Source organism: Portunus trituberculatus, chromosome 24 (genome assembly GCF_017591435.1).
Source record: "Portunus trituberculatus isolate SZX2019 chromosome 24, ASM1759143v1, whole genome shotgun sequence".
Lineage (NCBI taxonomy): Eukaryota > Metazoa > Arthropoda > Malacostraca > Decapoda > Portunidae > Portunus > Portunus trituberculatus.
In genome coordinates, this window is record NC_059278.1 from 5873476 (window position 1) to 5897590 (window position 24115).

The 24115-nt window shown below is 40.8% G+C and overlaps 2 protein-coding genes across 16 annotated transcripts in view; one reads left to right on the forward strand and one right to left on the reverse strand.

The window, feature by feature from the left end:
* Window positions 1–356: 356 nt before the first annotated feature.
* On the reverse strand, window positions 357–7799 carry LOC123508478 (histidine-rich glycoprotein-like). The gene is made up of 3 exons (XM_045262230.1): window positions 7687–7799; window positions 4221–4378; window positions 357–937 (listed from the first exon to the last, which is right to left on the reverse strand). Exons 1-3 carry the CDS (start codon window positions 7797–7799, stop codon window positions 357–359), a joined length of 852 nt encoding a protein of 283 aa, XP_045118165.1.
* A 6345-nt stretch (window positions 7800–14144) lies between these two features.
* Window positions 14145–24115, forward strand: part of LOC123508106 (vacuolar protein sorting-associated protein 13-like) — a 50725-nt gene continuing 40754 nt past the window's right edge. For 10 of the 15 annotated variants that reach the window (XM_045261573.1, XM_045261577.1, XM_045261578.1 and 7 more), the window contains exons 1-7: window positions 16905–17338; window positions 19146–19324; window positions 19697–19822; window positions 22294–22441; window positions 22783–22924; window positions 23060–23259; window positions 23884–24058. In XM_045261573.1, coding sequence (XP_045117508.1) covers window positions 19175–19324; window positions 19697–19822; window positions 22294–22441; window positions 22783–22924; window positions 23060–23259; window positions 23884–24058 — 941 coding nt within the window. In that variant the 5' untranslated portion in view covers window positions 16905–17338; window positions 19146–19174. Of the gene's footprint in view, window positions 14364–16904; window positions 17339–19145; window positions 19325–19696; window positions 19823–22293; window positions 22442–22782; window positions 22925–23059; window positions 23268–23883; window positions 24059–24115 lie in introns of those variants that run through there. The other 5 variants (XM_045261585.1, XM_045261586.1, XM_045261574.1 and 2 more) reach the window with 4 other exon arrangements.

The window sequence follows — 24115 nt, forward strand, 5'->3', positions numbered from 1 at the left end:
AAAACTACAGACCAATAAAGACAGACGTCGAAAAACAATAACGAGACAGACAGACAGACATACAAAGAAAATAGGTAGACAGACAGTTGGACAAAGACATAGGCCGCCAGAAAAAGCTAAAATTAGACAGACAGACAGCCCGACGAACGAAAACAGACAGACAAGCAAAGAGATTTACAATGAAACAGACCTACACAGATAGAAACAAAAATACAGACAAATAGAGAGACAGACAGGCAGACAGGCAGAAAGACAGGGAGCATTTTTAAGGGGAGAGATGGAAGGGAAAAATGAAGGGAAGAGTATAGCTTAATTAAGGCAATAATTCTATTTTATCCCTTCCCTCTCCATCACTTTTAGGTCAGAGGGGTGACGCTTCGCACTCCGCTGTGGGGTGGTGGTGTGCCGGTGTGGTGTAGGGATGTAGGGGTGATGTGGTGGTGGTGTAGTGTGGGAATGTAGTGGTGATTGGCAGTGTTGTGGTGTTCTGGTGTGGTAATGTGATGTGGCGGTGTTGTGGTGTGACAGTGTGCTGGTGTATGTGATGTGAGGATGTAGTGGTGATGTGGCGTTGCTGTGTAGTGGTGGTGATGTGGCAGCGTCGTGATGTGGTGGTATTTTGGTGTTGTCTGTTGGTGTGGTGGTGTGGTGGTGTGGCTGTGTACTGGTGTGATTTCTTGGCGTGATGGTGTGGTGGTGTGGCGGTGTACTGGTGTGATCTGTTGGCGTGATGGTGTGATGGTGTGGTGGTATGGCGGTCTGTTGGTGTGGTGGTGTGGCTGTGTACTGGTGTGATCTGTTGGTGTGGTGGTGTGATCTGTTAGCGTGATAGTGTGGTGGTGTGGTGGTGTGACTGTGTATACTGGTGTGGTCTGTTGGCGTGATGGTGTAGCGGTGTGGTGGTGTGGTGGTGTGATGGTGCGGTGGTATCTAGGGCCTGTGAATGGTGTATGTATAATTCTTTCCATCCGATATTCATTTTACATAACACCTTGGAGTCTCATTAGGGCAATTATCAAATGCTACAAAAATCGTTAGTCGGATTGTAATGAGTGTTTTCCCTCCGTTGATGATGCAGAATTCTCACGATTCAGCTAAAATGAATAAAGAAAAATATTTGAAACTACCCAATAGAATCCACTAGAATCTACTGAAATATCACTAGAATCACGCAACCTTGGAAACCCCACTAACTTCAATTAAAAATTCTTAAACTATCACTAGAATAATTAAAAAAAAAAAATCCCTGAAAACTCTAATATTTTTCCACTAGGTCATCCTTACCCGTCCTCCACAGAACCACGGAAACACTTTCAAGAACAAGTAATTCCTTTTATACCCTGTTAATATGATCCTAAAACCACGAAAACACTCTTAAAAACAATGCATTCCACTAGAACGTGTTAAACCTTACTCTAGAACCACGAAAACACTCTAAAAAGTAATATATCCCACAAGAATTTGTTAATCTGACTCTGGAACCATGAAAAACATTCTTAAAAAACAATCCTATTTCACTAGAACATGTTTATCTTACTTTAGAACAACGAAAACACTCAACAAAGACGGAAGACAATGCAAATTCTACTGGAGTCCGTTAATCTGAAGTCCTCGAGGTAAGGCGCTGTGACCACTGAAAAAACACCACATAATATTGAGGGGGTGTTGCTGTGGTGACAAAGGTGTTGACAGTTGAATGGAGGGTAAGCGCAAGAAGTTTCCGGTGTTGTCCTTTGACGATGGGTAATGTAATTTTCCGGTGTTGTGGTGGTGCAGTGCGGTCATAATTCTATCTCGTGCATCACCACCGCTAAAGTTACGCTCGCTGCAGTCAACACCGGCACAACACCGCGTGATTGCGGCAACACTGAGAAATCTTTGTCTTTCGTGTAAATATTTCTCTTTCATGACAGGGAGTCGAAAATTTGTGTCCTCTCTCTCTCTCTCTCTCTCTCTCTCTCTCTCTCTCTCTCTCTCTCTCTCTCTCTCTCTCTCTCTCTCTCTCTCTCTCTCGTTCGCCTGAGCTGGATTTTGATAAGAAAGTCGAAGTTATGTCCACAACACAGACAAGTAAGTCGACGGAATAGCAACTCGGGAATGGGATACAGAGGGGGAGCAAGACCCAAAGACGAGAGTGGCCTGGAATAGCAAGGCGTTGGTAGATGGATGTGCGAGGGAAGCTGGGATAGGCTCCTGAAATGTATTCCCAAACGTTTCGCCGCGTATCCTGACTATTTTTAACAGGATCTAGTGGAAGCTGCTGAGATTTTTTTTTTTCATTCATTTTACTTTCCTACTCGTGATTCTGGTGGTGGTTTGATTGTATGTATTGGATGTTATTGGAATATTCGAGGATGCTTTGTGACTTTAGTAGTAGTTTTGTAAGTTGTAGAAAGTGTTATTGGAGTTTTCAAAGGTGTTTTCTTATTATATTGATGAATTGAAAGGCTATATAGTAAATGTTATTGGAATTTTCAACAGCGCTTTCTGATTTTTTTTAAAGAAATTGGTGGGTAATAGAAGTAATTGTGGTTTTCAAAGGTGTTTTCACAACTTTATAGATAAACCTATAGGAGGTGTTACTAAGATTTTCAAAGGTGTTCTCATATTCATAATAGTTTAATCAGCTGTACTGAAAATTATTTGGGTTTTCAGGAGTATCTTCATTATTTTAGTAGTAGTGCAGTGTTCATTTGCGTTTTCATGATTCCAGGGATAGTTTAATAATAAGTCTGCTCCTATTAAAACAAAAGATAAAAAAAAAAAAAGCATTTATGAGAATCTGACTAATACTTTCTGCGCTCTGAAAATTGTCATGGTGAGGGAACAGAACGTTTCAACACACTAGTTGTTGTCCTGCCGGTGATCGCTACTGTTTCTCCGTAATGGCCGTGGTAATGGCAGGGAGGGCGGCGCGAGTAGTTTGAGTGTTCAGAACGAAGTCTGCGGTGCGTGGAGGATGAAGGACTGGGAGGGAGAATTGCGCTGGGAAAAAAAAAAACGATGAATGTAAAGTAAAAGGAAAAAAAAAAGGAAAATCTATGAAAAAATATGGTACTGAAACATACCTTTGGAAAATATATCACTGGAAAAATATATATCCCTGGAAAATATGTCACAGATTTTTTCGGACTAAGAAAAATAAAATTATACATGAAAAAAAATAGTGATATAGTGTGGCATCTATTACGGTAGGGTGAGCTCAGGTGAGGTGCCGGTTTGCATACATGTAGCTTTTTGTGTTAGTACTCTCACGAATATTAGATCAAGTTAGGTTGAGTTGTGTTAGGGTAAGTTAACCTCTTCTGTACTGGGACGCATTTTTTCCACGAGTTTTGGATGTGATTAGACGATTTTATTTACATTAACAATAGTTTAAGGAGGTTAGAAAATTAATGGCCAGAGTCTTCACTATTTTTATCCCTCACTTAAGTTTCTGAAGCTGTATAGAATCGCCAAACAGTAAGCAGAATGAATATGAAGGCACGTCATGGTTAAGTGTTATTATTTCCCTAATATACATTTTCCCATACTTTTTTTTCTAACATTTCCTCTTTTTAAACTGACATTCGCTGTGTAAATGTGCCAATACAGATAAATATTAGGTTAGGCGAAGTTGAACCCTTTCACAGCGAGAGGAAGCGATTTACACCACTGACGCTAATATTCAGAAACGCTGTGCCCTCTCGCTACGACAATTTTTCGAGACCACAGAGACAACTAACCAGGTTTTCAAGACAGTTTATCATATTGATAAACTAGAAAATTTGACAATCTATCACCAAACCATAAAACTACTCTTAAAAACACGAGTATCTTAAACTGGAGCCTTTGGTAAGCAGTGATGGCAGAATGCAAAGCGTTTCAGAATACAGGCCTTTTTAAGAACAATATGTGAAATCATTTTTTAACCATTTATAAGAAAGAAAGGATAAAAATAATAGACGGTAATTTCTAATCAGTAAACTGTAAGAGGGCGACTGAAGAACCAGAAAGTCTCGGGAAGTGATTAGTGACTGTAGAAAGATGAACAAAAAAAGCAGTGAAGGGGATAACAACTATAACCTTCAACTTTTTTTTTATTCATTTATTTATTTATTTTTTTTTTATTTATTTATTTTTTTTTTTTTTTTGCTGTGTATCCTTCTCCGTATATTTCCTCACGGTGACAGCGAGTTTGTATTGATGAGTGTTTCGTGTTGATAGTGTTGCGAACTGACCTTGTATCGCTGTCACTGGTGTTACTGGTGTTTTTGGCAGGTATTGATTACTCTTGTATTGGATGTGTGACGGGGGCGTGTCAGGGAAATAGAAGTGGTGGTGGTGGTAGTGGTGGTGTGTCGTGCTGGAGTGAGCAATGCTGCCGAGTTTTGTGAGGCTGTGAATGGACGAGAAAAATGTGAATGTGAGGACGGTGGGAGAGAGAGAGAGAGAGAGAGAGAGAGAGAGAGAGAGATTTGAACTTTCTTAACGTGTATTCCTTACTTCTTTTTTTTTCTTTTTCCTCTTCCTCCTATATTCTCTCTTTTTCTCTCCTGTTTATTTTAAGGATTATTTCCAAACTTCCAAAAAAAAAAAAGTATTAATCGTGTCCTCGTGGGCATTTTATTCTCATTGTCGATGAAGAATCCTGATTAAACTCTCGCCGGGGCCGCGAAAACACCCTTGAAAATTCTAAAAACTTCCACTACAGTGACTACACCTTGTTCAAAATTACTCGAGAGAAGGACGATGAAGTTTTTTTGAGAATGTAGAGCAGAAACCCCTTTAGCCCATAAATTCCCGTAAAAGCCCATATAGTATAAAAAAAAAGAGAGAAACAGTGAGCGAAAGGTGAGGAAAACGAAAAAAAAACATTAGTTAACAAAAGTAAAAAAAAAAAAACTGAAAAGAAAATATTTGCGAACACCCCAAAAAAGCGTACGAGACAAACGAGAGTCATCCATCACTGTCCTCACTTTCACCCGGTTCGTACCCTCCCTCCCTAACCTTCTTCCCTCTCACTTCCACCGCTGATTAAGATGTCTAATCCACTTGTGTGCGGCTGGGGTGGAGCATATAGCAGCGTGATGAGGCTGGATGAGGTAGAGAGGGAAGGAATCAGGGTGAGGATGAGAATGAGAATGAGAAGTGTGTCATTCCCGTACTCTGAAAAATAATGAAGGTGATGATTAGATGGTGCACGGTGCTGTTATGTTGCGATGTGAAGGTGTAGCGCAGAGTAAGGGATAAAGAGTTGAAAATACGGGTTCTGTTGGAGACATTCATGTGGCGAGGTAATGAGAACAAGAGTGGAATGTTGTGTTAAGATAGTGTAGTGAAGGAAAAGTAGAGAACGGAGCAGATAGACGTTTTGAGGTGTTGTATAGAGATGGTGACCTGTTCCCTAGTGTAGCGGATGATGAAAAAAAAAAAAAAATGTGTAGATGAGAAAACCTAAGAATCAGGTGTCGCCAGGGATGTTTTTGCGTTACGGTGTGCCATATCCTACGTTTAATATCACGGAGGGAGCAGCGGAGCAAGATGCAGGCCGGGAAAATGTTGGGACAAGAAATACGTACGAGAGAGAGAGAGAGAGAGAGAGAGAGAGAGAGAGAGAGTCAGGAAATGAGGTGTTGAGAGTAAGTATTTGTGTGTTGCGAAGCTCCATATCCTCTGTTTCCCGGAGGTTACAGTGAAGGAAGGTGCAGACAGAAAGAGAGAGAGAAAAAGAACGAAACTAGAAATACATAGGAGGAGGAGAGAATGTTAGGGAATAAAGTGTTGAGAGTGCTAAGAATGTGTGCGTGTTGCAGTATTCTATATCATGTGCTATCACGAAAGTAGCAGCAAGGAAAAACATGTACGAAGAAAAGACACAATTAAGGAATACTCTGTCGGGAATTAGTGTCTGCGTGTTGTAGTGTCCTAAATTCCATGTGTAGCGCCAGGGAAGGACTGGAAGAGGAAGGTGTTACTGAGAATAGGAGAGGAGGATAAGGTAGAGTAGTGAAGGACGCGCGCTGCATATTCCTTCAGTAATGGCCCGGGGAAGGATGGTGTGAGGGATTGCACTTTGAAGGCAGCGAGGGTGAGGGTGGGAGAGGAGATTGGCATTCTCTATCCGTGGCATGCATGGTGTGTGTCTGGGTGTGCGAGGTGTCAATGTTTCGAGCGGCGCCCTTCAAATCGATACCAGTGTTGCCATCTAGCGGACTGAGGCTTGTATTCTTCAACACTTTGACCTTTCATTAGGAATGTTTTCAAAGGCCGCACGGATGATTAGCCGTGCTCTCCCAACGTTTTGTTTTTCATTAAAGATGGTGAATTCTCTTTAAATTATCACAAGAATCGCAAACCACGCTTCAAAACCCCCAATGATAACGACAGTCACATCGAAAAGCTGTGAAAGCACTGTTCAAAGCTCTAAATCATAAAAACGCCCTTGTAGGTTTCAATGATAACCATAAGAATCTAAACTATATCTACAAATATAAAACACACTTTGAAAAAAATTCCAACAGAACTTGTTGAGCTATTTATTTTTAAGATACCGAGAACTCCTGAAGATCGCAATAATTCCTTAGAGCGCTTTGTAAAATGTCAATGCAATCGTGAAAATTTCCTTGATAACCATGAATAACTTCCATTACAGCTTGTTGAACTATCATTAAGAGCGTAAAAACACTCTCAAGAACTTAAATAGCTTCCACCATAGATCTTGATAAACTAAAAAAAAAAAACGAAACAAAATTTTCTTAAGCACCTGTTAACTGTAGAATAATAAAAAAAAAAAAGAACATTCTTGAAAACCCACAAGTAAATTCCAATACTGCATATTCGGTTATAGAACCACGAACTTTCTTTACACCCTGACTAAACTATCACTAAATTCATGATCATAAAAACACCCATCAAAATCCCAGAACAACTCTTTACACCAAGCTTTACACCCTGCTAAACCACTAAATACCCTTGAAAACACCAAGTAAATTCCCCCAGACTTTATTGAAGGGAGTGAAAGTAAGACGCCACGCAGACGTTTGAGAACACGGAACTGAGACGGAAAGAAAGTGGCGTGCATGACCTCATCAGACGGTAAATACTGCATGAGAGGAATCACAGGTGTCGATATTGGCCGGAACGCAGCTTCTTAACACTCCAGGGAACGTGACCGAGAGAGAGAGAGAGAGAGAGAGAGAGAGAGAGAGAGAGAGAGTATTGGCTTCTTGTAATCAGGTAATCGACCCACGTAAGTTTCTTTTTCATAAGCTTGTTGTTGTCTTGAAAGGTGTGCTGAGAAAATGAGTTCTTGAGGTGAGGGAAGGTTACTGTGTGTGTGTGTGTATGTGTGTGTGTGTGTGTCTCTCTCTCTCTCTCTCTCTCTCTCTCTCTCTCTCTCTCTCTCTCTCTCTCTCTCTCTCTCTCTCTCTCTCTCTCTCTCATAATATCCCGTGCAATCGACGTCTAGACAAATAACTTCCGTCTTCCCGCGGTCCTTCATCCGCCGGACTTCTGCACGAGGCCGAACAACAAACAACACTCACACATCGAGGGGTCCTAAGGTCTCGATCTCGCTCTCTTTTGCTGAACTCTTCCGTAACCTGTTCTTTTCTTCTCTTTTTTTTACATTTTATTGCGCGTCAGATTGTAGTTTCGGAAGTGTATTATGTTTCTTCTATTTTTGATGATACGCATTCCTCTTACCACGTCCGCGCCCTGTTTGAATTTTTGGGGCTGAAGAGGGCGTTGTCACATTTAAGGGGAGCTGTGGGTGGTGGGGGTTTAGTATATCTAACACTAGAGATGTACCGATGCATTGGTATCGGTATCGAAATCGGTGGTATCGGCCTATTTTATGGGTATCGGTATCGGTATCGGTATCGGCTTATTTTATGCCGATATTTCCGATACCTAAAAGGAATTTACTACTTAGTGATATATTCGATATAAGATATTGATGATACTAAATTAATATAATACGGCGTATTAAGTTTCCGTGGTGATTACCGTATGTCATAGAATCCTGTTTTCTGTGGTAATTAGCCACAACCTCTAAATTGGACGTGTATGAAACGCGTATAGGCTGAACTCCGGCATCCTGTCACACGGTCGGTCATGAGTCACCACGCATTCTCACTGTCTCTCAGTCAGACGCTGCTCCTCCACCCACACAAAGTTCACACAGGTGAAAAGCTTAGGTTTTTTAACTGTAATCTAAGAATGTCAAACTTCAGATATTGAGAATTCAACAAAATGATTTGGTATATATATATATATATATATATATATATATATATATATATATATATATATATATATATATATATATATATATATATATATATATATATATATATATATATATATATATATATATATATATATATATATAGTTAGGCATTTTGCATTATTGTAAATAACAGCATATTCTTATTTGATTTATAATTAACAGTGGTAGTGGTAGCCTTTTCCAAGATATCATACTGGAATAGGTGGAAGCTCGAATTATATATGTATATTAATTTTAATGCAAGTTTAATTTTTGAGTTACTTGTGTTAACCTAAGGATGTAAAAATTCCATAACTAAGAAAGTAACGATTCTGTTTTGTAATCATGTGCATTGTGTATAATTTGTTGCATATTAATTATTTAAGATCATAGCAATACACTAGAAATTTAGAATAAACTAAACTTTTTTCTATTTAATTGAAAAGATTAGGTGAAAGCTCATTTTTCTGAATTGGTCTACTAATGTCTAATGAATTAATATCAAAGGATGTCAGATTTAATTAAAGAGAAACATACACAACAAAATGAGTTTCTTTTGCTAATATTTTGTGTCTGTTTTACAATTTTAATAATTTTAAAAATATTTTTGATCGCCAAAATATCGTCAATAAAATTAATAATGAAAATGCACAAGACCAAATGGTCGCTAAAGGAGTAAGAAGTAAGAATTTAAAATAACTGTGAAGAATCAGAAGACTGAGAAGATATTCATTCCAATTACTGAGTAATTTACCTTTGCAAATGGCTTCAAAAAGCTTCTAGAATTGCTCTTATTTCACAAACGTTCTCAGAAGGACTTACAGCATCCCCCAAAACAAAGCCTCCCATCTGATAACGTTCGCCGTCCACCAACTCATCCTGGTGTCCAGTGCAGTAATCACTATAAGTAGTAGTATCGGTATCGGTGGTATCGGTATCGGTAGTAGTATCGGTATTGGCCCAATAAGGTGGTATCGGTATCGGTATTGGAATCGGCCAAAATTTTGGTATCGGTACATCTCTATCTAACACTTTTTTTTTTCTATCAGCGTACCGATCTTGATTGAAAAGAAGATAAAGTTTGTCTGTTGTTTGTGTTTGGCTATATACACGCTACACAATCGCAATTCTACGTTAATCTGATTCGTATGCATTTTTCATTAGTGTCTATAGAGTGATTATACCTTTGTTTGCCTTCCCTTCCTTAGTGATAAGGCGGGTTGTGGGCGGCGAGGGGTGAGGGTGGCAGGGTGGGCGCGGCGGCACCACCCTTCCATCTCACTACCCTCACACGCCTCTCTTTGTGCCGGGAGAGCAAATTCGGCTGATCTAGGCCAAGGCTACGTGCTGGTCGTAAGCCACCACACACTGCTTGTTGATATCGATTATTAGCCTCTGAGATCATTGCACACTGTAAAGAAAGGCTATGGGAGCAGCATCTTTGAGAGCAGCAGGGGCGAGTGTGAACAGTGACATTTACTCTCGCGATCCAAGCCAAGCCCAGTTCTACAACATCGATACTTCACGTAAGTCTGTAGGTACCGTTGTGTGTGTGTGTGTGTGTGTGTGTGTGTGTGTGTGTGTGTGTGTGTGTGTGTGTGTGTGTGTTGCTCGCGAGTGTTAGGTTCAAACAGGTAATAATGAGAGTTTCGCCGTTGATGTAGACGGGGCCGTGAGCCAGCGTATGCACCGGTTAACCTTGACTGACAGATTAGCAAGGATGTGAAAATATATATGGAGTTAAGTTTAGCACGAGAGCAGCGAATAAGCGCCACGAACAAGCAAACGTTGGGCAGCGCTCATCTGGCGAGAGGCCCTCCACATCTCAACACTTTTATAATAAACAAACACTTTTTCCCTCCTTCCATAGCATGTCTCTCAGTGGGTCACGCTTATGGGTCACCGAGCACCTCCCCATTCACACTAAATAGTTTGTTAGTTAATAATGCACGTAACTTCATCCCATTTCAATGAATAGGTTTTTTGTGTTTCAGGTCCACTCATCGCCCTGCATGGCTTCATTGGTCTCAGTGAGAGTGTGTGCCGCGTGCGGTCATGTCCCCGCACACCACTGCCAGTGTAAGTATTCCGTGTTGTACAAGTTTACAAGTACTACTCTGCACGTCTCGCGCACCACAAACCGCCGCTCCTGACCGCTCTCAACATGCACTCCGCCTCACAACATACTTGTAGAAGTGAAGGCACTGCCCCGTCAACACTCCGCGTCGACCGTTTTCAGAGACGGGCTTCCACCGAGGGATAAAGGAAGAAGTATCGTGAACGAGGGTCGCGCGTCACCACAAGCCGCCGCCTCTTCTTATCACCAGGGAGTCACACACACACACTGGCTCCTCACCCCACCTGCTCACCCTCTCTCCGCCCTCCCGCTCCCACCCTCCCCCGCGCCGCACCGGGCAAGCGCCTCTCCGCCTAGCCTGATCTCCCTCCTTCATGTGAGCTGCTCCCGCATCGCCGCCTCACTCCGCTCCGCGCGTGGCGGCGCCAGCACGCTGACGCCTGCCTGGCCTGCCTTGGCCACCTCCCGGCCACAATGTCACTCATGGCGTGCAGGAATGAAAGGTGTTTTCATTACTGTGTCAAGTCATGTATAGGCCTCGTCTCTGAATGCTTCGGGAGCATCATAATTATTGTATTCCTTTGCACCGTGCTGGGTCGGAAGGATCTAATTAAATGGCACACAATGGTCCCCCTTGGCGTGGTCTTTGTTTAAAGGCATCTAGTGACCCCTCCTTCAGCGGCACTCCGGAACGGGACTTCATTGAGCAGCACGGCGGCTCGGGTCTGAGACGGGAGACCAAGGCGCCCTCACACCGTGGAGGTGCATCTCACCAGTGATATGTTGCCCATTCAGCAGTAGCCAGGCACTCGTCAGGTGCTCCCGGTTGTCGCCAGTCTCGTTAGCAGGACGCGCCACAGAGCCTGCCCCAGTGGTCTGCCTCATTAGACTCTCCGTCATGGCCACTATTGTGCCGCCTGTCACTGTGAGGGAATGGCAGGGCCGGCCAACGGCACCCCTTGGCCGGGAGACTGTCAGCGGCAGGACCGCGGCCATTGTCTTCCATGAACTCACACATCCCTGCGGGATATGAGTTGCCCTGCAGCTTGATTCCTTTTCTTTTCCTTTTCGTGTTATATGTGAGGAAGCGGGGTTATTCATCCCTCGCCACGGCTGCCTCAGCTTTTCCGCTGGACCTACAGAGAAAGGCCTCGTCAACACATTTTCCTGACGTTCACTTTTCTGTTGTTGTTTGTGGTGGTGGTGGTGGTCTTTCCTCCGCGTCTTAATTGGCTCTGTCTTTCTTGCTCTGTCCATTCCTTTCTCTTCCCGCACTGTCCGGCATCGTCTGTCACGCGGAGTCTTTTACCCTGTCCACCCTTGTCTCCCGGTTATCGCTACCGCCTCCCACTTCCCATCGGCCCTTCCCTCGCGCCCTGAGAAAGGAGCGGAGCTGGAAACTTACATTACCAACATCGAAAAGATGCTTTTCTAGGCAGCCTCTAAGGGGCTACCTCCTCCTCCTCCTCCTCCGCAACGCTCCTCCTTGGCTAGACATTCTCACCTGGAATCACGTTACCTCCCTAACAAGCTCACTATATAGGAGCGAGGGGAAGCAACAAAAGGATGTCGTGTTGCAGTGAATGGCGACGGTTGTTGGGTTTATTACATTACCTTAATACTGTTTTGGGTTTTGTGGATTGGCTTATTGCTTTTCCTTTCCTTCCTCCCGTATACACACCAGAAATTATTTTCCTCTTAACTATGAGTAATTAGACAGTTCATCCCCACCTTACCTGTAATGAAGTAGACTGCTCCTTCACCTGTAAGTACCTGCAGTTATTAATCTGTCCTGAGTGACTTGTGTTAAGCATTCCTCCTTTCCCTTCAACATTATTCCTCTCTGATTTATGATTAATGGTCCTTACTCCCCAACCTGTAAGGATTGACTCTTCCTTACCTGTGATTAAGTGGTCTTGTCCCTCTCACCTGTAAGGATTGCTTCCCTCACTTGTTAATTATCAAGTGGTCCACTCCGTCACACCTATCCAGCCTCTTCTTTACCTTCCCGCAGCTTAACTTTCCCCACGAGGGTCTTCCCCATGTGAGGCATTACGTCCGCTGAATCTACCACGCCACTTTTATTTTTTTTTTCATCTGCTTCGTTATCAAACTTAATCGAGGTCACCATGGCGACGGGTTGATGTCACAGAAGGCCTAGCCACCTCTTCACGCCCACAGCCCCAACCCACTACCACTCTCCTCCTCCTCCTCCTCCTCCTTCTCCTTCTCCTTCTCCTTCTCCTTCTCCTCCTCCTCCTCCTCCTCCTCTTCATCCTCATCCTCATCCTCCCTCCTTCCTCCTCCTCCTCGTGGTTGTAATTTCGCTTTTCCTTATTTCTCTCGCCTTGGTCACAGAAATCATCATCAGAATCTTCTTTGCCCGCGGCGTCTCTCTGGAACTCTGAATAAAGATATTTCACTTTTTTTTTTCTGCCGGAGATACTTTGATGCGTTGCAGTTTTGTTCTCTCATCCAGACTCCCGACTCAATGTTTTGGATGAAATATGTCGAGTTTGGCCCATTATTGTTATTAATATTAATATTGATGGTGATGGCGGTAGTGATGGTGTTAGAAGTAGTAGAAGTAGTAGTAGTAGTAGTAGTAATAATAGTAGTAGTAGCAGTAGTAGTAGCATTAGAAGTAACAGTATATAGTGGTAGTAATCGTAGTAGTAGTAGTAGTAGTAGTAGTAGTAACAGCAGCAGTAGCAGTAAGATGAGAGAGAAGGAGGAGAAGGAGAAGCAATTATATTAGCAGCAGTAGCAACAACAAAAACAGCAACAACAACAACAACACCATAGGTAAGTAATTAATTAGCGGTCGTATGTTCTTACTTCTTTCTATGGTATTTTAATTTTCGGTGTAGCTCACACCGCTTTCTTTTACGCCCTTCCCTTCATATTTCAATGGTGTGTGGCCCTTTGACTTTCCGCACTACCAGTACTTCATTAATGCTACTAAGTGACAGTTGCTCACTCGATGTCAACGTGAATAAGTAGAATTTTTCCTTCAAGAAGTCAGTCTCCTATTGCGTACTACTTGTTGCAGCAGCAGCAGCAGCAGGAGGAGGAGGAGGAGCAACAATAGTAAGTAGCTATATTGGTTGTTATTGTTGCCGGTGGTGTTACAAGTCTTGCTTCTCGTGGGGATGCTGAAAAAATTATAGTGTTAATGTTGGTGATGGTGATGATGACGGCGGTGGTGATATAATGTGGTCTGCAGAGGATGTAGTACATAATGGGTGCGGGTGGCGCAGTGGGGCTGCTCGGAGAGGTGCCCGTGTGCATGTCTGGAAGGGAGGCGTTTGTGCCCATTAGTGTGCATTGCTCTGGCACTTATGAAAACTAGCCTTTGTGTGTGTGTGTGTGTGTGTGTGTGTGTGTGTGTGTGTGTGACCGACATTCCCCGGCACTTAGCGAGGGAACGAGGGCTACGGCGCTCAGCTGACTTTCCGATCAATGAACTCCCATAATGCTCTGCGCAGTGTTGCACCCTAACTCTCACGTTCCTAGAGTTCTCTACATATAAATATCTTCGTCGTTGTAAAAATAAAACTTATCAGATTTTATTTTCTACCCAGTTCTCTTCAGTAAAATGGAAAATACTCTTGCCTCAAGAAAATGCGTCCTTCATTGAAATGTTCGTATTAAAGAACATTTGTCCATTTTCGTATGTATACTTTACGTTTTTTACTCTAAATCGTGCTGAGCTTTAGGTTACTGATGCTTCTATTTTTTCATTCAAGAATTTGCTAGTTAAAGACAGTTCAGCATTATAATTCCAGTTTGAGAAAGTCAGCAGCCGACAGCCAGGCGCAGTTTCAGCAGTTACTCTGCCAGCGGGGGAGTGCCGCGCCTCACCCGTCCGCTGGCCTGGCTGCTCCTCGAGCCATCCACTAGGCAGAAGATGAGAGTTCCACACTGTCTTCTGTCCATCGTACACTGTGAGATCGTGAAGCAGTTGTGGTGAGCAGGAAGACACCTGGTGGTGGCGCATAGTGTGCCGGTGGACCTGCTGCCCTCAGTGGCCGGGTGAGTACATCCCCTGAGGGCGGGTGGTCACCATATGTCACGGTCTCCAAGGGATCTACTAGGGGATTAGGTCATGTCACAAGTCTTCATCCTCGTTGAGTCTTCAGGAGGAAGGGAAATACCGCGAAACATGTGAATTTTTGGTCTTGGCACTTGCTTATAATCAATAGTCGACGACAGGCAAGAGTGTTAAGAGGATTTTTTCATTATTCAATTATCTAGAGTGTCCTGCCGCGAATTCCGGGAACGAGGGTGTGAGAGGCAGACACAGGCACGAGATGTGACTTGAAAGGTAATCGTTGTGTGGGGGGGTGGGTCGTGTGCTGCAACATATGGGGGGTACCGCAGCGGCACCTCGCAGCATCATGGGTTTATCATCTCCATGGTGTGGGTTGATAGGGGGATCGCGCCCTCTTGCCTCACTCCCACACCAGTGAACACACGAGTGGGTGAGTCGCATACTAATTGATCACTGAACTTTGCTGCATAATCTGGTCCATACACACACACACACACACACACACACACACACACACACACACACACACACACACACACACACAACATTAAGTGGACGCTTCACCATCTGTGTCTGTCAATAGAATGACTCACTGCATGGTGAACATCGCCTCCACAGATCCCGTGTCCACCAAAGGTTTCCCCGCGATGCCATGCCTCCCTGTCCCGCACCTTGAGGCATCACTGTCAGAGAGCGGTCCTATCACACCACAACAGCTAGTCATATTTATGCTAGCCGTCCCCTGCCGCCTTCAAAAATAACATTGTTGTGGGGTCACCTTTCACCAACACCACTCTTGGCAAGCATATGTATGGAGAAGTGCACCTTCATTCTTGCGTCTTATTTAGAAGCTTGCTACTCTAATATTTGTATCTTATTCGTGTTCAAGTTTTTTTTTTCTCATTTTGTTTATGGCAAGTGATGTCAAAAGAATATTCGCTGGGGACTATCGCCTTCTCTACTGTGTGAATTTATGTTCTTCGGAATGACTCCTCTCATTCCCTACATACTGAAGAGTCTCCATATGTCTCCTGTTGACTCTTGTGGTGCTGGCGTGTGTCTTGTAGGTGGGTAGAGATTAGAATATTCGTCCACTTCTCTGTGATGGTGCAACACTTACAACATGCGAAAAGCTGCGGCTCTTGTGTCACTGTTGGTGTGGGGATGTCCTTTGATTTCTTGTAGTTTGGCAGGTGATATTGGTGTTAGACCAATCACTACCGTAACTATTCCAATTATTGATATCATCATCGTTGTTATTTATTCCTTGTCGGTAGTGAAAATGTCACTCCATATTAAAAGAAAACTAAAAAAATGAAACGAAATAGAATAAATTGTAAAAGAATGGTATATTCCGGGGCGGGGCGCGCGCGCGCACACACACACACACACACACACACACACACACACACACACACACACACACACACACACAGTTCTCATTTCCTGTATATCCTGATTCATTCGACTCGCAAATATCAATTGAACATTTTCTACATAAGGATGGAATGTGTGGTGTGTGTGTGGGGGGCATAATGTGTCTTCAAATCTACTCCTTTCTTTGATATAACCCCTCGATGTGCTTTGGCCGTACCTCTTCTTCCCCAGTCTATTTCAGATGTTAACGTTACTGGTTTGGGATCTGAATATCGTAGCATACCTTTACTTATGGTCTGCCTTATTTTCTATTCATGACTTCCTGCTCTTTCAACATCCTTGTTAGGTCCTCCTCCTCCACTCCTTCTACTTCCACCATCAATTTAATTGTTTACTCTCCAAGACTGTGAGCCCATCAGTGTGTGTGTGTGTGTGTGTGTGTGTGTGTTTGTCTGTCTGTCTGTCTGTCTGTTTGATTGTAACATTAAAAAAACAAAGGAACGAAACCCCAAGTTACTCTTGATTATATATATATATATATATATATATATATATATATATATATATATATATATATATATATATATATATATATATATATATATATATATATTTTTTTTTTTTTTTTTTTTTTTTTTTCCCGGGGCTCTCAATCCCGTCTCCGTCTCTGATAAATTTTTCGATATTCAGGGAAGTACACAGTCGCCATTGCCGCAGATATAGCGTGCAGTTCCTTTGCCCAGTCTGTAGTTGAGAAACAATATTTAGCCGCAATATTCCTCTTAACTAACATAGAATTTAATAAATATTCGAAGTAGCCAAACAAGCGCACCAGCTTATTCTTATTTTGATATTCACATTCACAACTTTGTAAGTTTTCATAACTGGCACATATTTTTAGTACATGAATATATGTTTATTAAGTAAAAAGTTATAATTCCTAAGGAGTTGGCAATCTTTTACAAAGGTGCGGATATATCATTTTTCTTATGTATTTTTTCTTTTATGAAACTATTTGTTTCATCGAAAAACCTGTTTAAAATTGTCATTAATTGAGTCTCCTAAGAAAAGATTATTTTTATTTTCATCAGTTTTTCGGGGATGCCGTAAGGAAAGCTTGAATGACGTCACGATGTAAACAAACGAGACTGTCGTCTGACGTCTGTCGCTGCTCAAGACTGTCCTCTGTGTGTGTGTGTGTGTGTGTGTGTGTGTGACACTCCTCACGGCGCTGCTTACGTCCAAGGGGGGGTTATGGCAGCTAGTCCCACAGCACGTATTATCACCCTAGGAAACACAGAAGTGACAAGCGCTGTGATATGGGTAATCTTATCGGCACCTGTCACGCAGAAACTCCCGCGCCGTCTCTGCGACGCTCTCAGCGATCAGTCCCTCAACTGCGGTGGTGACATGTAGCCCGACTGACACGGCCAGACACTCGAGAAGGGAAAGGTCAGGCTTGCTGGGTGTGCCCTGGCGTGTGCATGAAAGTGTCTCTGGTGTCGCGGAGCACGAGATCATTAAGTACAGCTTGCAGCCTGCAGGTTCGGAAACCAGCAGTCTGACAGCAAACATACAGGTGAAGTACCTACTAGTTTGAATTGATTGAAACCTGCAGGCGAGGTTAGGATTGCATATTGAACTTGCAACTTCATGAAATTGTATGCACCTCCTTTAACTTAACCATTTACATCGCTGTACAGCCAAGTGGCTTTATGTATTGCTGTGATCTATATAAGTACAAAAATACTGCAAAGTATCATTAGGTATGGATAGGTAAATTGTTTTAATTTTTTTGGAGTGGCACTGAGGAGAGAAAAATCTTATTAGAGCATCAGGAAGTCAGATTATGATGGTAATATGTGTACCAAGCAAGTTCAATAGAATTGCATCTTGTAGATCTTATCACTCAAATATTTCTGGTGATGATTTACTGCACTAGAGAATCTTGTCATCCTGGTAGTGCATAACATGGCACCTCAGTCATTTGTCTTGCCATATAGGAGTACAATAATCACTAGATGTTATAACCAAGGGACCATATTCTGATTCTGTCAGATGTATGGTGATAAGGGAATACTCACAACAAAACAAAACTTTGTTTTCTACCATGCTGATTCACTCAGTTTTATATTGTCCATTATTTTATTAACTTATTTATTTATTTTTCTTTTTTTTTTCAATGTTCTCATCATCATTGATAGCAGTATATCAGATCATTTCACCCTGATAAGATGTGTAAAGCACATTTAGGGTACAGACAAGGTGTCCAGTGTTTCTTGAAGTTGTCATAAGTTATTTGTTTGCCTGTACATAGGATTCATGCTTCTATGTTATTACCAAGGAAACTTGATACCAATGTACATAAATGCTATCAGCTTATAGTAAGAATGTAATGAAAGTTGATGACCAGATCAACCAAGCTATTCAGTAATGCAATATGTGTGCCTATTATATTTTCCTTTCATTTTTTTTTCTTTCTTTTCAAATAAAAAGATTTTTAATCAATCATGAGACAGTAATGGTATAGTATTTTTTTAAAGTAATAAAATATTAATTTTCTGTGCCTGTATACTCAATACAGTCACATACCCCTCTTTTTATTGTAATTCATATTATTATTATTGTTATTATTACTATTATTATTATTATTATTATTATTATTATTATTATTATTATTATTATTATTATTATTATTATTCGTTCTAATGTGTATCTCTCAATGTTTCTGGTTTTCAACTATCACCAACAGTTGTGTCATGCATTATCTTGCTAGTCTCTTCATCAACCATGCAATTTTTCATTAGCATAGGAAGGTTTTATAGTAGCCTTTTCATACAGACTGCCTCTATCCATACCAAAGTGTTTCTGAATATTAATCAGAGATAATACTTCTTTCAGGTCTTTATGATACTGAAGTTTAGGAATTTCAACATATATTTTTAACAATTTTTAGCAATTAATTTTGTATTTGAAACATTGTTATTTGAAAAGAAATATTACATGTTCATATTTTAATTAAGTTTTGGACAGTGTTTATATTTATATTTGCAATATCCTAATGAATCATTAGTAGCTTTGGTGTTTGACATGAACTGATTTTATTGTTGACAACCTTTGATAAGTCAATAATAAAGACATAGACAGACAGACAGACAGAGAGAGAGAGAGAGAGAGAGAGAGAGAGAGAGAGAGAGAGGTGCGGGTGTATGGGAGGACTATTATCACTAGCTATATAATGAAAATGCGTAATAATTCTCATTTATCATCAATGTATGGATCTTTTGAATTACATTGTTTTGAAATAGCCACAGAATGATATAACACTGTAATGTGTTCTTATAATGTCACATGAAGCTAAATTGAATTATCTTTTTATCCTGTAGATGTTGTGACACACGACTAAGCCTTCACAATGGAATGGCTGACCAAGAAGGTGGTTGCTGGCTTGGTCAATCGTTTCTTTGGACAGTACCTGGAGGACCTTGACACCCAGGAGGTCAACAATGCCCTCCTGTCGGGTCAAGTCAACCTCAGCAACCTCAAGATCAGGAGAGATGCTTTGGTTAGTCTGACAAGTAAATGTCGTTACTTTGTTATGGATGAGCTGTGTTGGTAAGATAGGAAAATATCCTACGTTATGAACTCACTTTGTAATAGTGAATTACCTGCAGCATGTGAACTTTTCCCAGCTACTCAGCAGTTGCATCTTGTAATATGAAATATGACAGGAAACAAAGAAGTTATATATTAGGCTTTGTTTTCTCATGTGGCTAATGGTGATGGTGAAATGTTATTCCAAATGTAGATCATTTTAAGTTTTAGTAATCTGACCCTTGACATTTTACCAATGTATACACCAATAGAAGCTTTACTGTCTAGTGCTAACTAATGTTACTCCTTTTTTCTTTTCTTTTTTTTTTTTTTTTCTTTACAGTCTTTCCTAGATATCTTTTATGGAAGTCCTCTTCCTATTGAAGTGAAGAAAGGTACAATTGGCAGGATATCACTTACTGTTCCCTACAGCAGCTTCTTCACTCAGCCAGTGGTCATCAATATTGAGGTTTGTGAATCAAGGAACTACTTGGTGATTTTATTGTAAATCATAAGTCTATGGATGTGACTTCAAATCATAAATGCCAAGTCGTGGTTGGAGGTAAAGGCTTAGAAAACAGTACTGTATTTCCCTTATAATTTTTTAATAATCCATGCTAAGAATGAAGGGAGAGGAGGTGGCAGAGGTGTCCAGTTTCAGAACAAAAGGCAAGATGTGTGGAGGATTGTAGACAGCCTGGCAGGACAGGATGGCTGGTGAAAGGCCAGGCAGAGTCCTAAACAAGTGGCTCAGATTCCCACAGCACTAGTACTTATTTGACATGTCATGACTTCTGGTCTGTGATACTGTATGTACTTATTAAAAGCCCTTAAGTTGACATGGTCAGTGTAGGTAGAAATAAGGGTAGGAAGGTTGTTTCATCAAGTAGGGAGCTGTCTGTACATAGTTTCAAAAAGTGGAATTTTTGCCTTTATAGATAAAAGATACATTTCCTAAAGTTCATGAGAAATATCACATCGATTTACTTGCTTTATTAACAAAGGGGAGGAGGGAAAGATGAAGAAGTAAAGTCAATGGAGATGCTTTTGGTTAGGTGTCAGAAATCACAATGAAAATTTGATCTTGAAATGATAATGCAATGGACCTTCGGACTTGGAGCATAATTCATTCCAGAAACCTGTTCCATGTCCAAATTATTCCAAATGCGAAACTGTTTTTCCCCCATAGGAAACAATGTAAATAATTTTAATCCTTTCCAAGACCCCAGATTTTTATCTAAGTAGATAAGAATTGAACCATGTAAAATCAATATTATTTACTTTTTAATGGCAAGCTACATGGCAGAATTAGATGATGGTGTGGGAGGGCAAGGAAGGCTTGGCATTACATACGTACTAATACAGATGGTTATTTCTGGGTGATCTTTGCATTTGAGGCTGTTCCAGGTAGGGGCACCTGGCTAACACACAGCAGTCCAGAATGTTTAAGGCAGGGATTCTCAAACATTTTAATTTGTTGACCCCCAATGAAGTTTCAGAATTTCCATCGAACCCCTATCTTTTAATTCAAGGAAAATAATTCCAATGGCAAAATCAGTGTGCAGTAGTAACAGTAGTAGTAGTAGTTTTTTTTTTTTTATATATCAATGATGGCTGCCAAAGGAAAAAAAACATTACAAAATGAAAGCAGTTATTTGCCACTCTGAAAAGAAAAAACATAATATATCCAAAACAATGGTTGGTTTAGTTAGCAAGGTTTCTTGATATTTCTTTCTTAAAAGGTGTCAAGTTGTAGGAACAGACAGTGTGAGACTATGAGGGTTGGTTGAAGCTGTTGTTGCCAGCACTGCTGAAATTTGTCAAGATTAATTACTGAAAAATGATTGCTTATGGTTCAAATTCAAGAACTTGTTTATTTTTTTAATCAAATGGTACCTGATTTTCTTCAGATTTTTACAAATTATGATCAAGGTTATAGAATTTCCAAATGAAAGCTTCAGTGGTCTCTTTCACCCCAACAGTAGTAATATTCACCATCCTCCCAGTTATTCACCGATTCCTGTGGGTTGATAACGACCACTTTAAGAACCATTGGTGTAAGGTTTAAGTTACAAACACTGTGTGGCCAGATATTAATCCAGCCTGATACAGAATAACAAGAGTGGAGTGTACGAGAACATAGCGGCATAAGACACTACTGGCAACTGAGAGAGACGCAGAGGCGAGCAGGAAAACAAAGAGCTCAGGCACACGGCATATACATAAACGCAATACAGTGCGACTGTAACAATAATGATAATAATAATAATGATAATAATCATAATAATAATAATAAAGACAAGTAAGTGGCCACCATCACAAGGCTACACCAGTAATGTATATCATTTTAATCTGTTCGAAGACTCCAAATTTTTACCAGAAAGAATAAGAATTGATCTATGTAAAATCAACATTATTTACCTTTTAGTGGCAAACTTCATGGTGAGTGTCACTTTACCAGGTATTAAGAATGTGCTGGGTTGTGGCAGCACTACCATTAGCATAGTCAGTTACTCCAATGAGGATTGTTTATTTTATGTCTGTTACACTTCGTCATTACAGTAGTTAAGAAATATTTTTGTTAGTTATGAGATCAGTGTATTATTTATATGAAATATTACTCAACCAACCTACCTGGTTAAGTGACTGGTCAAATGTTTGGGCCACAGCTGGGAATAAGAGCAAGTCCACAATACAGAATCAAAACAAAGCGGCAACTGTTATTTACCTCCTGCCAACGGCGCCAGGGTCACTCAGATTTGCCAGATTCAGCCGCCTTAAAGATGTTTCAAGTCCAAAATTTGTTCCAACCTGAGGGTAAAAATTATTTAAATTCTTGTTCCAAATCTGAAGTGTTCCCAGTCCAAGGGTCCACTGTATATCCATATGTATATTATTTCCATTGAATCTTTATTGACTTTTTCTGTGTTTGTGTTTCAGGATGTGTTTGTACTTGTTACACCAGTTGTTGAATATGACAGGGAGCAGGAGAAGGAGTTGGACCGTGCTAGAAAACGACAGACTCTGGCGCACCTGTTCCCCGATCCAACACCGGTGGACAGTGCCCAGGACAGGAACAGTGTGTGGGGTGTGTTGGAGGAAAGGGAAAGCCTCTGTTTATAATACAATTACAGCTTGCTAAATAATTGTTATGGAATATTTATTTAATGTATAGCCTTGCTTTAAATCACTCATGAACATATGTTATTTATAAAGCTAGGTGTCATTATAATATGAGTTATATTCAAGAAAGTCTTGGAAAGTGTGAGTGTGGATTTAAAATATAGTACATATTTCACTAGCAAAAATATTTTCAGCTGGAGAATTGTGGTGATTACAATATTCCTGCAATATTTTATAGATTTTTAGCAATTTCACAAGAATTCTTGTAATATATTTAAAGATTTTTCAATCCCTTCTGTTTTGCAGGTATGCTTTACAACAGAATTTGGAATAACCTAGAACTGCACATCAATAATGTTCACATTCGCTATGAGGACACTCACTCCTGCCATGAGCCACTGGTGGTTGGCCTGTGCCTGCAGAGCCTGTCAGCTGACACCACAAACCAGTGAGTGTCACACCCAATTTTGCAGATTATTGTTCATTCTCTGCTTGTAACCTAATCATGCATTTTGTTGCACTTTATAAGTATGCAACAAAAACGTCTTTGTATCAGATTTCATTCAATTACTGTGTTCTTCAGTAAATGGAAGAAGACTCAGATCGATGGCAATGCAGCCACTGTGAATAAGGTGGTTGACTTCATATCCACCTCACTCTACATCAACCCCAAGAGTGACCGCCAGCGCCTTGTCAAGCCCCACATCACCACAGACCACTGGCGTCAGTACCTGCAGCAAGGCCTGGAAACTTTCTCCATCAATGAGGAGCCTTTTCAGTTTGGTATGACGGTAAATTTTAGCAAAGAAACCTCACCTATGAAGTTTATTTGCTCAATTTGCTAAATTATTTGCTTTGGTTCCCTTTTTTTTTGTGAATAACTTTTTTTCATATTTATTATTGATTTGATGGATCATATAAATTTGATATTTTGAGATCATACAACTGTTAAATACAATGTCCAGAAATCAGTAACCAGAATTTGCAAGATATGTTCATCTTTTGTGCAAAATTGCATTACAGGACATTTTTTTATATACATATATGTTTTCAACTTTGACTAAGGTGTTCAGAAATTACATAATTTGGGTTTGCCTTCTGTTTCCCTCTGTAAAGATTTTGTACTTATCCTCCTTTTCATGCATCTAGTTTTTTCCTTAAGTAATGTATAAGATATCAGGAGTTTTATGGTTATATTTGTCTTATGATGAGCTGGAGGTTGTAAGCAAGATGATGATTCACAGCAGTCTGCATTCCATTACTGTCTTAATCCATCAATACATGTATCGCTTTTTTGATTAACCTCTGGAACTTGTGCATAGAGAGGAATGTTTTGTGCTGGCAGAGGTACTTTTTTGAGCAAATTTTCTGCCAGTAAAATGAAAATGGTACTTGTTTTCTCCATAGTCCTTCAACCTGTGCGCTGTAAAGTCAAGATGCGGCAACAGATGAAGCGTGAAGCAAGAGTGCCTGGTCTGCTAGTGGATGCTGTTATCAAGGATGCAGCACTATCACTTTCCCAGCAGCAGTATTTAAGCTTAACTGAGCTTTTTAAAGCATTCAGCATAATCAATACAAGTAGGTGAGTGATCCTACATTATGTTGTACTGTTCAAGATACAAGACGATTTAAAGCAAAC